A 13863-nucleotide genomic window follows, 5' to 3' on the forward strand; every position below is an offset into this window, starting at 1 on the left:
TGTGCAGATTCATGGATCCACCACTGCAATTAAGGTGCAGAACTGCTTCATCACCACAAGGACCTCCTTCGTCCTGCCCGTTTTAGTCACACTCACCCACACTATTCCTTGGCAACCACCAACCTGTTTTCCATCTCTATGATTTTGTTATTTCATGAATGTTATATATGTGAAATCCTATCATACAGTGTAGTCCTTTGGAGGTTGGTTTCCTCCTTCAGCATAATGCTGATGAGATTCATCCAAGTTGTTGCATGTATCACTAGTTCCTTTTTAATGCTGAGTAGAATTCATGGTGTGGACGTACCATGGTTTGTTTAACCATTTATCCATTGTAGGATTGGTTGAACATTGGTTGTTTCCAGTTTTGAGCTACTGTAAATAAAGCTACTACGAACAATAGTGTACAGGCTTTTGTGTGGACATAAGTTTCATTTCTCTGAGATAAATACCCAAGAGTGCAGTTGCTGGGTCATATAATTAAGTATATGTTTAATTTTTAGAGAAATTGCCAAGCTGTATTCCAGAGTGGCTGTACGACTGTACATTCCCATCAGCAACATAGATAAGAGATCTAGTTTCTCCACATCACTGCCAGCATTTGGTATTGCCGCTATTTTATTTTGGCTGCTCTGATAGGTGTGAAGTAATATATCAAGGTGATCTTAATTTGCATTTCTGTAACGGCTAGTGATGTTGAACATCTTTCACAAGCAAGCTTATTTGCCATCCATATATCCTTTTTGGTGAAACACGTCTTCATATATTTGTTTATATTCTAATCGTATTTTTTTAAATTTTACGTTTTGAGAGTTCTTAAAATATTTTAGGTACCAGTCCTTCATGTAGTTTGTAAATATTTTCTTGCAGTCTGTGTCTTGTCTTTTCATCCTCTTAATAGAGTCTTTCTCAAAACGAAAATGTTTAATTTTGATTAAGGCCAATTTATTGATTTCTTTCTTTTGTGGATTGTGCTTTTGGTGTCATGTCTAAGAACTCTTCACCAAGCCCTCAGTCCTGAAAATTTTCTATTTTTTTTTGTAAAAGTTTTATAGTTTCACACACTTTTACACTTAAGTCCATGATCATTTTGAGTTAAGTTTTGCATTTGCAGATGACATGATAAGCTATGTAGAAAATTCCAAGGAATTTACAACCAAAAATCTCCTAGAACTAATAAATGAGTTCAGCAAGGTCTCAGGATACAAGATCAACACACAGAAGTCGATCACATTTCCACATACTGACAATGAACATGTGGAAACCAAAATTTAAAACACAATATCATTTACAGTCACTCCAAAGAAAATGAAATACTTAGGTATAAACTTTAACAGAACATGTACAGGATCTGTATGCTGAAAATTACAAAATGCTGATGAAAGAAATCAAAGATCTAAATAAATGGAGAGACATATCATGTTCACGGATTGAAAGACTCAACATAGTAAAGATGCCAATTTTCCCCAAATTGATTTATAGTTTTAATGCAATTCCTATCAAAATCCAACAAAGGATATTTGTGGACACAGACAAGTTTATTCTAAAATTTATCTGGAAGGACATGGACCCCAGAATAGTTAGAACAGTCATGAAAAAGAGTGACGTGGGAGGAATCACCTAACCCGGTATTATGGCTTGCTGTAAAGCTACCGCGGTGAAGACTGTGCTGTTGGCAGAGGGATAGGCGTGGTGATCAACGGAACGGTACAGAGAACCCAGGAACAGCCAACAAGCAGCCAACTGACTTGACAAATGTACAAAAGCAAGTTAATGGAGGAAGAATAGACTTTTCAATAAACAGTGCTGGAACAATTTGATACCAGTAGACAAAAAAGACAGAAAAATACCTTCACCTAAACCTCATGCCCTATGCCAATAATTTTCTTTCTAAAGATTAAAAAATATATACATATATATATATACACACACATATACAAATAAACATTGCTACGGCTCCAAGGCAGGAGTCACTTTTGCATTTGTACCTGAAAGACAAGTAAGGACTAGCGCGGTAGAAGGTTAGGTGCTCAGGGGCCAAGGCCAGGGGCCAGCGCCACCACCTCCGAGCCACACGGACCCAGCCCCCGCCCCGGGTGCTTACTAGCCACGCCCCCAACGCGGTAGGGGCGGGGCCAGGACGCCCATACACTGACAGCTGGGGCGGGGCGGGGGCGGGGACCGGAGCTTAGGCACGCCACTTCCGCCGGAAGCTCAATTGCCCGGCTTCCTGTTGGAGTTGGTCTGGCAAGTCCGGGAGCTGCGTTTCTGACAAGGGAAAGAACCCCAAACTCACTTTTTCAAATCCGCCTCGGGCCAATTGTGGGTGGGCTCGATCTCGACACTGCAGCTGGAGCAGTCCCGGCCCGAGGGCGGCTTCTGGCTAGCAGAAGAGGACCTTCTGTCTTCCGGAACGGAGGCTGCGCGCACTCGCTGTTTCCGGGGGGCCGGACTCCGTCGCTGTGCCGCGCTCCCCCTCGCGCGGGGCCACGTCTCCGCCTGAGCGGCCGGGCGGGGCGTTCGCCGTGGCTTCCTCAGCGCCGGGGTGAGGGTCGCGGGGTGGCGCCTGGGCAGGGGCTCCGGCCGGGGAGGGCGCGGGGAGCTAGGGAACCGCGGCGCGGTCGGAGTGGGGGCCGGGCGAAGGGCGGCGGGGCCGGGGCGGACGCGGAGGGCCGGCCGCGGCTCCGCCTAGAGCGACAACGCCCCGCGCTAGTCCGGCTCCTCACCGTTGGTAGCCTCCGGGCCTGGAAGCCGGCCTGTGTAGCTGTTAGGCAACTGGCTTCATAAATATACATACATTCGAGCCCTTCCGGAGCGCTGTCTACCGTGCCCGGGAGTCATCTGTTCAGAGGTGCCCACAACTGCTGTTGGTGTTGTTCTTCTGCAGAACTTCTGCCAAGATGACATGTGTGACATGGTGTCGGGCGGTTAGTGTGAAGCCTGGTTTAAAGAGCCCATATGCTCTCAGCCTCTCAGTCCACCTCGATTCCATCTCGATTCTGGGTGCTTAGAGGCGTTTCACTGGTGCAGTGATACCTTCCGGAGGCAGTGGGGTCAGGCGTAGTCACTAGCCTGCAGGTGATGCAGGTGAGCAGCTCGGCCTTCATTCAGCAACTGTTTGTTGAGTGTCGGTCGTGTGAGCGGTACTGTTCATTGTAGGTGCTGGGATCCAGAGCCGAAGTCGTGTCAGGGTCCCCGCCCTCACTTAGCTCAAGCTGTCGTGGAGGGATGCGGAGGATAAATGAGGTCATTGCTGAGAGAGTATTGGGCGGTGCTTGGGGTGGGTCTGTGGCAGGGCCCGTCGGCGGAGGTGACTTTTGAGCCAAGGCCTCTGTGACAAGAAACTGGCCATGCAAAACTGTAGGATAAGAGTGTTTCGGGCGGAATGAACAGCAAGTGTGATGACCCTGAGGGAGGAGTAGGTTTGGTGTTTTGAGGTAGAGAAGTATGGCAAGCATGTAATAAGAAAGGAAGAAAATGATAGGGAACAAGGATGCAGTGTAGGGAGGGGTCAGATGGTATGCAGCGTCCTAGTTCGTGGTGAGAGGCTTAGATTTGATTGTCAGTGTGATTGAAAACCACTGGGACGTTGTAAGCCATTTACAGGTGACTCGTGGCTTTTTCTTTTTTTTACATTTTAAATTGTCCCTTAAATATTGCAAATATAACTTTTTATTGGAGTGATAGCCTTCAGTTCCAGTGGACCTTGAATGGCAAGAAAAGGAAATAAAAGTCGTCTGACATTACTCAGATTCAAAAGTAACCCTTTTTTTTAGCCAGTTGCCTTAAGCAGCAGTATAATTTTTTTATTTAACTAAACTTACAATATTATGTTAGTTTCAGGAGTATAACATAGTAATTTGATGGGTTTTTCTTTGTTTTTGTTTTTTTGGCCACACCGTGCAGCATGCGGGATCCTAATTCCCCAACCAGGGATCGAACCCGTGCCCCCTGCAGTGGGAGCACAGAGTCTTAATTACTGGACTGCCAGGGAAGGCCCTGATATTTTTATAAATTAGACTCCATACAAAGTTATTATAAAATATTGGTTATATTCTTTGTGCTGTACATTGCATCCTTGTAACTTATTTATTTTATACCTAGTAGTTTGTACCTCTTAATCCCCTTCTCCTACTTTGCCCCTCCCCCTTCCCTTCACCTCTCTGGTAACCACTAGTTTGTTCTCTGTATCTGTGAGTCTGTTTCTGTTTTGTCATATTTGTTCATTTGCTTTCTTTTTAGATTCCATAGTGATAACATACAGTATTTATCTTTCTCTGTCTGATTTATTTCACTAAGCATAATGCCTTCCAGGTCTATCCATGTTGTCGCAAGTGGCAAAATTTTGTTCCTTTTTTATGACTGAGTAATATTCTGGCGTGTGTGTGTGTGTGTGTGTGTGTGTGTGTACGTGTACCATATCTTCTTTATCAAAGCAGTGTACTTTCTTGAATGAGAATATATTCAGTTGGCTTTTACCTATTGATTTTGACAAGCAGCAATTGAAGGGAAAATAACACTAATAATAATAGCTGCTATTTATTGAGCTCATGGGACGTGTGCAGTTAATCCTGGCACAGATTTTTTATTCTTTTTCTCATCATCTTACTGATGAGATCGCCAGCTAAGAGTGGTTAAGAAATCTGCCCATGATCTCACAGGTGAGGGTCGGGGAGTTAGGACCTTCAGCCAAGATGTCTGATACCTGAGTCTGTCCTTTACATTACACTGCTATATGATGACATTAGGCCTTCCGGATTTTCACTTTGGCCATGCTCTGTTGTTTTTCTTTTCTTTTCTTTTTGGCTGCCCCACGTGGCTTGCAGGATCTTAGTTCCCCGACCAGGGATCGAACCCACGCCATTGGCAGTGCATGTGCTGGTGGTCCAGAGTCCTAACCACTGGACCACCAGGGAATTCCCATGCTCTGTTGTTTCTAATTGCCGATAGGAACATCTTAAAGAAGATGGGGTAGATGGAGCTGTTAATGTGCATATACCAAACCCATGTGATCTGCTGTCTGGGGGAAGCTGGAAGTCACATAGGTGCCTGAGATGGTAGTTTCTCGATCTGAAGTCTCTTGATGTCAGACAGTGGTGGACCTAGAGTTACACGCACTTTGTGAAGTTCTAAGTGACGGTTTGCCTCATCTCTTCCCTCTGGGAAACAGCAGAATGCACGTGGTCAAAAACAGTACTGTGATTAGGCTGATCTCTGCTTTTTAATCACAAAATGGAGTGCATGTTACTCATAACAGCTTCCTTGTGACGTGCTCCCAGCTGTCTGACCCTCCTTGCCCTGTTTTTGTCAGCCGTCTGAGATAATGAGGCCCTGGACAACTGAATCATGCTAAGTAAAATTAACAGGAGGCTGAGGATACACGGAGAATGCCAGGGTATTATGGACAGAGAGAAGTGTCCCTTCACCAGAGGCTGCTTCTGGTGGTCTGTGAATTCCATCTCTTGTCTGGCTTCAGGAAGAGCTGCATGTGAACAGGAGCCACCTTCATAAGTTACCGGGACAAGTCACAGTCACAGGGTCTCGAACTCTCGGGGGCCGCACCATCCATCTCTGGAGGGGGTAGGGCTCCTTGGGAATCAGGAGGCTTCTTGTTTAGTAAGAAATCCCAATAAAGGGAAGCTAGTGAGTGGAGTGTGTGTTGGCGCTGGGCTCAGACGGCCTGATCCATTGTCTTCGGCGCCTTCCTCAGTGGACGTCAGCACCTCGGCCAGTGTTCCTCTTACCCGCACAGTGGCAGGGTCAGGTGTTGTCACCACTTGCCTCAGTGGCACGTTCTCCGTGGCTCCTTGGCCGCCCCTGTGCCCTCCCTCCTTTGGTTGGCATGTTCCGTGTTCCGTAGGTAAGTCCAGTCCCGCTGGCTGTCCCGCTCTTCCTGGTCACTGTAACTGCTTATCTACCTGTGACCATTCGCGTGCAGCTCTCCCAGTTTATACCTCCCAGGGTGTTCTTTGCCCTCAGTAGAACTGTGGCACCCAACTGCGTTTAGTAGAAACAGACTTACTCTGTATTTGACAAGGCATTGTGGATGACCAAGGATGCAAATACTGTCATCGTTTTGTTTTGGAACCACTAGCTTGGTTGTTAAGGGGTGGCACTTGGTGAGGCAGAGATTTAAGTCAGTAGCCTGTGCTGAGCACCGCTCTGTGTAGGGGATGTTCCAGGGGGTAGGGGCAGACTTGGAGTGGTGATTTCTGCATCGCAGGATCTTACAGCGTGATGGAAGAGAGAGGCACACACACACTGCGGTGTGATATGCTTGCAGGGGGTATCATGATGGCAGAAGCGAGTGGGCCACGTGCTTTACCTGAGGCCCAGGGGGGACTTGAGAGCAGTGCCTGATGGTAGACATGGAAGGGTCCATGGGGATTTGCCTGGGGTCAAGGAGAGAAGGGCATTGGCAACAGTCACCCATGTTTTCACACATTTCTATCCGTGGTCCTCTCAAGTACAAACTCTTAGTACTAACTCTACACTTCATAGTAGACATAGGGAATCCCCTGCTGGTCCAGCGGTTAGGACTGTGCCTTCACTGCCGAGGGCCCAGGAACTAAGATCCTGCAAGCCGAGAGGCGTGGCCACAAAAAAAAAAGTAGACATAGCCTTTTTATATTCGTAACAGCACTGTTATTGATCCATGGTATCGCGGGCCTGTCAGACGCCAGGTTGCACAGGGGAATGTGTGGATGATTGGAGCTGCGGGCCAAACACCACTGGATTCCCGTCGCTGGGCCTCACCACGGGGTAGACCAGGTTGTGCCAGCCACAGGGTGTGTGTTCGTGGGTGACAGGGTGACAGAGGACTGTGGAGAAGCAGGTGCACCTGCCTGTCCAGTGAGAGTCAGCTCCTGCTTAGGCTCTTCAGAAATGTCTATATGGGATTTGTAAGCTGGGGAGGAAAGTCATGTAAATTTTTGTCCTGAAACGTGCGATAGTATCCTCATTACACTTCAGAAGTGATAACCAGTTGCCAAAGTTTTGCTACCTTAGACTCAGCCTGGCAGGATGGGCTGTAAGATAGCAGATCCTGCAAGAAATGAAGGATGCGTCGGTTACCTGCTGTGACATGCTGTCTCTGCCCCCATCCCGGGACGGCTACTTCCCTGTGTCCTTGCCCCCTGTGCTTTCCTCCAACAGTGTCCAGTTTACCATGTCCCACGCCATCGCGTCTTCCATGTTGCCTTCTGGATCTGAGCCGTGGCCTGGGCAGTGACATGCCAGGTCTCCTGGGGCAGGAGCTTGCCCTTTGAGCCCTGTGAGCTCTTGAGCCTGTGTGTCCAGTACAGAAGCCACTGGCCACATGTGGCTATTTACAAACAAATTAGTTAAATTTAAATAAATACAGACTCAGTTCGTCAGTCACCCAAGTCCCACCCCCAGCTCCATGGCCACCTCTGCCGATTCTTGCGCCGATTGTGGAGCTTCTTACCCTGGCGGGACGGTCTTTAGCCGGCACCAGTGCAGGCACCCTGCGGGGATGGGCCCAGGTGCGGCTGGTTCAGCATTTTATCCTCAAAATCTAGGATGTTGTAGGTGCTCAAGGATTATTTGTTGAATGAATAAATCTATATCTGTTTATTACACAGATGCAAATTGGGAACCAAATGTTAGTCTTGGAATTGTTACTTCAAGTCTGACAAATGAAGTTTCATAATACTTTTTTTCTCTTTTTTCTCCTGTCAGGTACCATGATATTACTTGGTTTGATTTCAGGCCATTTGTGAGACTTTATGTCTTCCGAAAATGGCAGACCTAGTGTGGTCCATCCCAGGAGCTCTTGGCCGTTGCTGATGGCAGAAACCAAACTCGCTCGCAGTTCACTTGCAGCCCCCGAGTGTCAGCCCAGCCCGTGTCACCCTAGCCATGGACGGTGCAGTGGCCATACAGGAAGGCCTGTTGGAGGACAGACCCAGCAGTGGGATCTTGGCTGGCCCCGAGGCCCCGCCAGAGCCCACTGGCTCCCTGACATCACTGGACCAGCGGGATGAAGCCCAGTGTAAGTTGCCAGTTACTCTGTGTGCTGCTGACTTTCTGCCTTCAAACAGGAGAACATGGGTCAGCGTGCATTTTGGAGGAAGCCTGTGGTGTCTGAGACCGTAATGAACTTTTAAATTCATTCGGAGTGTGTTTTTAGTAATCAGATGAGGGTTTTGTTTTGTTTTGTTTTGTTTTTTAGTTGATGCCAACCTTGAATCAAGCACCACGCGTGTTAAATAGAATGGGAACTTTGTGGAGCTTTCTGCTCCAGCAGGACAGAGCAGCGTGGTTACCGTTAAGGCTTCTGTAGGTCTTCACTGACACATCACTGTGCCCTGCCTAACATTCTACCTTTTTGGTTGGTTGCCAGAATTTTACTAACTGGGATCCAGAAATGGTGATCTGAGGATTATTGGATCACATTTGCACGTTAGCTAATGTGTTATTTGTGCATCGGAAGTGCAGGGTGAATTACCCACTCCATTCCATGCCTCTTCCTGGTCGGTGTGTGCTTGAAAATCGTTAACGTGTATGTACTGATTTACTAGCAGAAACTGCATTCCTGTTCTTGTAAAACAGTGCTCAAGCACCTAAAATGGCTTTGCTGGTTACTGCTCCTTAAACGCCAGGTGAGGCCAATGTGCCTCAGCCCGAGACCAAGAGCTCTAGTGGGACGGCTCCTAGGTCTGCCACTAACAGCAAGGAGCCCTCAAGCAAGATCCTTGAGTTATCTCAGTCTCACTCTCCTCTTGAGAAAACGGAAAGATGAATGGTACCTGCATCTCGGGATGGTCGTGAGGGCCCATGTGAAATGCAAGCACTTGGGAAGCACCCGGGAAGTGGTGCTGGCCGTGTGTGTGTCGTCGTCGTTATTTGTTTATCCATAATTAGCCTTGTGTTTGGAAACAATCAAGTCTTACTATTTATTGGGGCTTCTTACTTTTAGGTTTTTTTTAAAGTGCAATATGATGCTCAAAAAATGACTTTGTTATGTAAACAGGAAGGTTTAGAGACTCTCCTAGATCCGTAAGTAAGCCTGTCAGAAAGCAGAACTGACCCAATTAACTTGGATCTGAGATGCAGGACCCCAGCAGGAGACTGAAGGGCTGTTTGTGGAAAACAACAGATGGTTGTGTCAGGGCGGTGGTGGGTCTCCCCGCTCTGCTTTGTGTCTGGGGTGCCCCGTTTATATTCTGGTTTTCCTTTCAGAGAGGCGTGACAGTAAGTAGCTATGTTAGCAGAAACACCCATTTTACATTTGCGTGGGCACAGAGGGGACTTCCTGGTTGCACACTGGGCGTCACGAGAGCCAAGTGATGCCGCCCCTGTGCGAGGCCGGGGCATCGCAGTGCTGGGGCCCTGGCGCCTGCCTGGAAGCCCCTTCGCACGCCTCCCTGGCTCTTTGGCTGCCAACTGGCTGGTCTGTCACGGGGAGAGTGCTTTCTTTCTAGTTTCCTTTTGGCACAGAAATAGGTTTCAGTTAGAGCATAAACGAGTCTACTCGTAACAGTGTAAGTGGAGGGGAGAGGGCTTGGTAGCCGTGGGTAGCCACCACTGGTCAGCTTGGCTTTGCATCCATCACGTGTTTGTCAGCCATAAGCACAGACTCTGGGTTCTGTGCTCAGCTTTGCCATAATCGTTCTCAGCAGCTATTCTGACTCTGCCTTTGATTTCTCGTTTGGAATCAACCTGTTGAAAACGTGAGGCTGTGACAGGGTTTAGCACTGCCGTTAACAACATCGTCAGCTATATGTGAAGCATGTGTAGGTTTTTTTGCTGTTTTTTAAAGAACAGACTTTCGTAAGATTTCTCATTGGTCTTGTGTAAATGAAAAGGAAACATTACTACTTAAATTCCACAGCCGTAGCGCGAAGGGTGAGGAGGGCGTCCTGCAGGTGAGCGTGTCAGGCTCTGCGAGGTCGAGTGACTTGTCCCACCTCACCGCCCACAGGAGGGGACGATCCTGCTGTCCTCTCAGAGTGGACAGATCCATGGCGTGTGGAGATCGCTCACGTATCTAGATCCCTTCTTGTCCTGCTTGAGTTGTTAAAACTGTGATGGCCCAGCACACCCTCTTTTCCAGGTGCCGGTGTCGAGGTAAACAGAGCTTCAGATGAAGGAGGAAGCCAAGGGGACACCTGTCCGAATGGGCCAGCGCCACAGTTCCCAGACCCTCCGCTGTCAGTGGGTCCTGAAGCCTCTCCAGGTGTGGCTGATTTCCATGACAACCTAAGGAAGTCTCAGGGGACTAGTGCTGAGGGCAGTGTTAGAAAAGAAGCTTTGCAGTCCCTCAGACTCAGTCTTCCTATGCAAGAAACGCAACTGTGTAAGCATCTTCCCACTGGGCTCTCCCCCCTCTCCCCCCACCCCGGGGCCCTTGTCACCCACCACCCTTCAGAGGCACAAGCCCTGCACCCCCCTGCCATTTGCTGTTTTATCACTGTGGTGGGTCGTACATTTAACAATTAGCTCCATTTCAGAGAGAAGATACACTTCATCATGGTCTGATGGTGACTTGGGCTTGAGGCCCAAGTTGAAAGGGCCTGTGCGTGCGTGCCTTTTGTCACCCTGGGTGGTGAGCAAGCAGCCAGTGGGGTTTTGATCTTGACAGTTACACTTTGAAGGCTTTCTTTTATGAGTTACTTTAATCAGTGTTTATTTTGTGCAATCCCTGGGGATTCAGGGGTGAACAAGTTGCAAACTGGCAGCCTCTGAGCCCTAGAAACCTCCAGGCCTTTTTCTAACATGTAGGTTTTCATACACAGGCTTGTGTGGTTTTACTTAATGGGATCATTTCACACGTGCTGTTTTTAAGCCTCGTCCTCCCTTCAGTACCTCCTCCCCTGCCCTCCCCTCCCCTCCAGGTCAGCCACATTCTCACATAGACCTTTACAGGCCTCTGAAAACAGCCAGGTTTGGGGGTCATTGTGTTTTAAAATGGGGTTATTATGTCCCTCACATTATTGTGTGCTTTCCTCACCTAGCTTTATCACGTGGAGATTGCCCCACTTCAGCTGATCAGCTGATGCAACTCCATATCTCTTCTCTTAAGGCTGGTAGGAGCCACGTGACCAGTACTGCAGTGAGCATCTCCCCATGCATGTTTGCAACATTGGTGCTTTCGTTTCTATGGGCTCCACCCTAGAAGCAGAGTTCCTGGTCAGAAGCAACAGCTGTGTTTATCTCCATCATGTGTGGTCACATTGCCAGGGTGCTGACGCCCTGTGAGAGGACACAGAGGCTGTTTCCTCTGAGTCTTTACCAGTCTGATGGGTGTGCTGTGATGCTGCCGTGATAGTTTCATTTGCAGCTCCCATTTTCCTGGTTACTAGAGGGTTCTTCACAGGCATTATTTTGTTAGGGCCACAGCGTACTTTAAACATCTCTGTAAACTAACTGTTAGCATGTCAGCCAAGATGTCGTGTAAAATCCTGGGTCCTGACCTGAGGGGTATGTTAGCTCTGGCCCGAGGTACCCACCCGGCTCGCCTGCCCCCAGCCCAGCCCCGAGGTCATGTCTGTGGTGCTGCGCTTGCTGATTTGGGTTCCCTGCCTGAGGCCACAGCTCCTGGGTCTCTGCTGTCTGGACCACTCAGGGTTGTGAAAAGTATGAGAGACCTCTTGAGTGATGAGTGCACAGTTAGTGACAGCACTGCTGAGTTCCTAGTGAAATTCAGCAGCAGCTACTTACCTCCTAGAGTCCACATTTGAAGATGCTTCCGCCCATGAAGGGGCTCAGTTACGGCATTTCCCTGCTCCCGTCAGCCTGCTGTCTGAGCCCCTGGGGAGGCCTGGGGCTCTCCTCCCTTTCACTCGCTGTGCAGCCCTTTTCTTACCCAAAGTGAAAGGTTTGGATTTTAGATATTTAAAATTTTGTTATTAGCCAGAAAGTTGTCAGAGTAGTTCCCCTCCTGTCCTTGAGCAGAGACCCTGGACTGGAGCCGCTTCAGGCAGGAAACTGAGGTGAGCAGCCCAGACATAACTGCATGATGAAGGCGAGTTCAGCGGCCGTCGTCCCGTCAGGATTGCTTCTCACATTCATCTGTAACGTCAGGGAGCGGACTTAGAGCTTGGTGAGAACCTCAGAACACTCACACTGGCACCAATTTCAAGTTCAGTTCTTTTGTTACTAAAAGGCACAGGTTGCCCATGTCCTGTTTTACCAGCCCGGTGCCCATAGGGGGCGATGCACTCGTGGCATGAGCACGGCCCCTGTGCTTGGCCAGTGTGTCTGCCACCAGGTGGGTCCTCTCTGTGGTCAGTGTCCAAGGCTCGCAGTTTTCTCTCCATCTGCAAACCCTTCTTTCAAACTAGACAGCCGTGTGTCGTTCAAAGCTAAATCGTATCGGTAATAAAACACAAAACAGCCAAGCTGCTGTTCTGATTGGTCCTCTGTGCCCTGGTGCGTTGTGAGTTTCTAAATGGCCATTTCCCCACCTCAGGCTCAACAGAGGCTTCAGTGCCCCTGGAGAAGGAGGAGGAGGTCCGACTTCAGGCTCGGAAACGGCTGGAAGAGCAGCTCAAACAGTACAGGGTGAAGCGCCATCAGGAAAGAGTGAGTCTCCCTCTCTTGAACGAGCCAGTGGAAAACTTCACGTGTGAAAAACAGCAATTGGTCAGACATAATTCTAGGATCTGCTGTTTATTTCTCTCTGGGGGGGGGGTGGGCTTCTGTGCTTCTCTGCAAAGATCATTTTTGTCGTGTAGTTCCCACCCTTTGGGGAGATTGCGCAGGCTCTGGTTCCCACCCCGTCTGGTCCTTCTTCCCTCTAAGGCTGCCTTTAGAAAAGCAGGGGCAACAAATACTTGGGCAGAACTGCTGTCTGTGCTTGAGCGACCGGTCCTGGGTTTGGCTTGTTTACTGTATAAGTGGCACAGTTTCTACTGAACTTTGCTGTACAGTGTTAGAATATGTGCCACGTCCCACACATATGATAAGTATGTCCATATGCTTTGCTAAAATCAGTTTTGTTCAGGTATGAAACTCTCGTTAGGATACCAATGAAAGCAGTCTTTTTAATCACATCGAGTGACTCTAAGAAAGGGGGGTATGAAGGTTCATTTCACTCTTCATCCAAGTTCTCTGTGGACTTGAAAAATTTCAAATTAAAGGAATTTAAAACTAAACACACTTCTAAAAAACGCTTTTGGGGATTGATTTAGTAGTGACAGGTCCTCATCAGGGTTGGCCATTAGTTTTCCCAAGAGAGAACCTTGGCTTTTCGAGCGTCAGGGCTCTGAAGCCAATGTAGACGGACTGGAAGGGACAGCACCAGGCTCTGAACTGACAGAGGCTCCCACCCGGTCAGGGGCTTCTAGGGGTCTGTCCAGATGGCCTGCCAGAAAACTTTACAGTGAGAGTCAATGGTAATTATGTGTGCTAGGCACTGTGTTAAAATTCCCCACGGACTTTATAGCGAGGCTCGGACCGGTAAGGAACTTGCGGTAAAGTAACAGAGCCAAGATACAGACCAGACAGTGTCTGTGTGCCGAGCTTGTCCACAGCTTGCCTCCCAGGGGTTTGCACCGCAAGTCCAGGCTCTGCCTGGGTCATCCAGCGTTAGGCAGTTTAACGTGTCAGGAGTTCAGTGTGAAGTTTCACATCATTTCCCATCTTTAAAAATTGTATGTATGCGTATATGTGTATAAAGCCTTAGCCTCAGTAAGATAACTTCTGTCCGGCTGCTGGACTCATCACACACTGGTCTGAGCAACCTGACAGGCCCGCTTGCTCGGTCACCCCCCCTTCCCCGCCCCACGCCGCACTAAGGAAGGCAGGCAGCAAGATGCCGGCTGCTTTGGCCCCCACCTGTCCCCTGCTCTGGAGACCCTCGGGGCGGGGCAGGGCTGGCTGAGGAGAGTGCAGCCT

General features: G+C 48.7%; 1 protein-coding gene across 5 annotated transcripts in view; it reads left to right on the forward strand.

Moving 5' to 3' along the window:
- Window positions 1–2217: 2217 nt before the first annotated feature.
- Window positions 2218–13863, forward strand: part of GOLGA3 (golgin A3) — a 43716-nt gene continuing 32070 nt past the window's right edge. For 4 of the 5 annotated variants that reach the window (XM_060119753.1, XM_060119756.1, XM_060119755.1 and 1 more), the window contains exons 1-4: window positions 2218–2545; window positions 7702–8014; window positions 10079–10321; window positions 12437–12549. In XM_060119753.1, coding sequence (XP_059975736.1) covers window positions 7882–8014; window positions 10079–10321; window positions 12437–12549 — 489 coding nt within the window. In that variant the 5' untranslated portion in view covers window positions 2218–2545; window positions 7702–7881. The remainder of the gene's footprint in view (window positions 2546–7701; window positions 8015–10078; window positions 10322–12436; window positions 12550–13863) is intronic. The other variant, XM_060119754.1, reaches the window with a different exon arrangement.

Source organism: Mesoplodon densirostris, chromosome 15 (assembly GCF_025265405.1).
Source record: "Mesoplodon densirostris isolate mMesDen1 chromosome 15, mMesDen1 primary haplotype, whole genome shotgun sequence".
Classification (NCBI taxonomy): domain Eukaryota; kingdom Metazoa; phylum Chordata; class Mammalia; order Artiodactyla; family Ziphiidae; genus Mesoplodon; species Mesoplodon densirostris.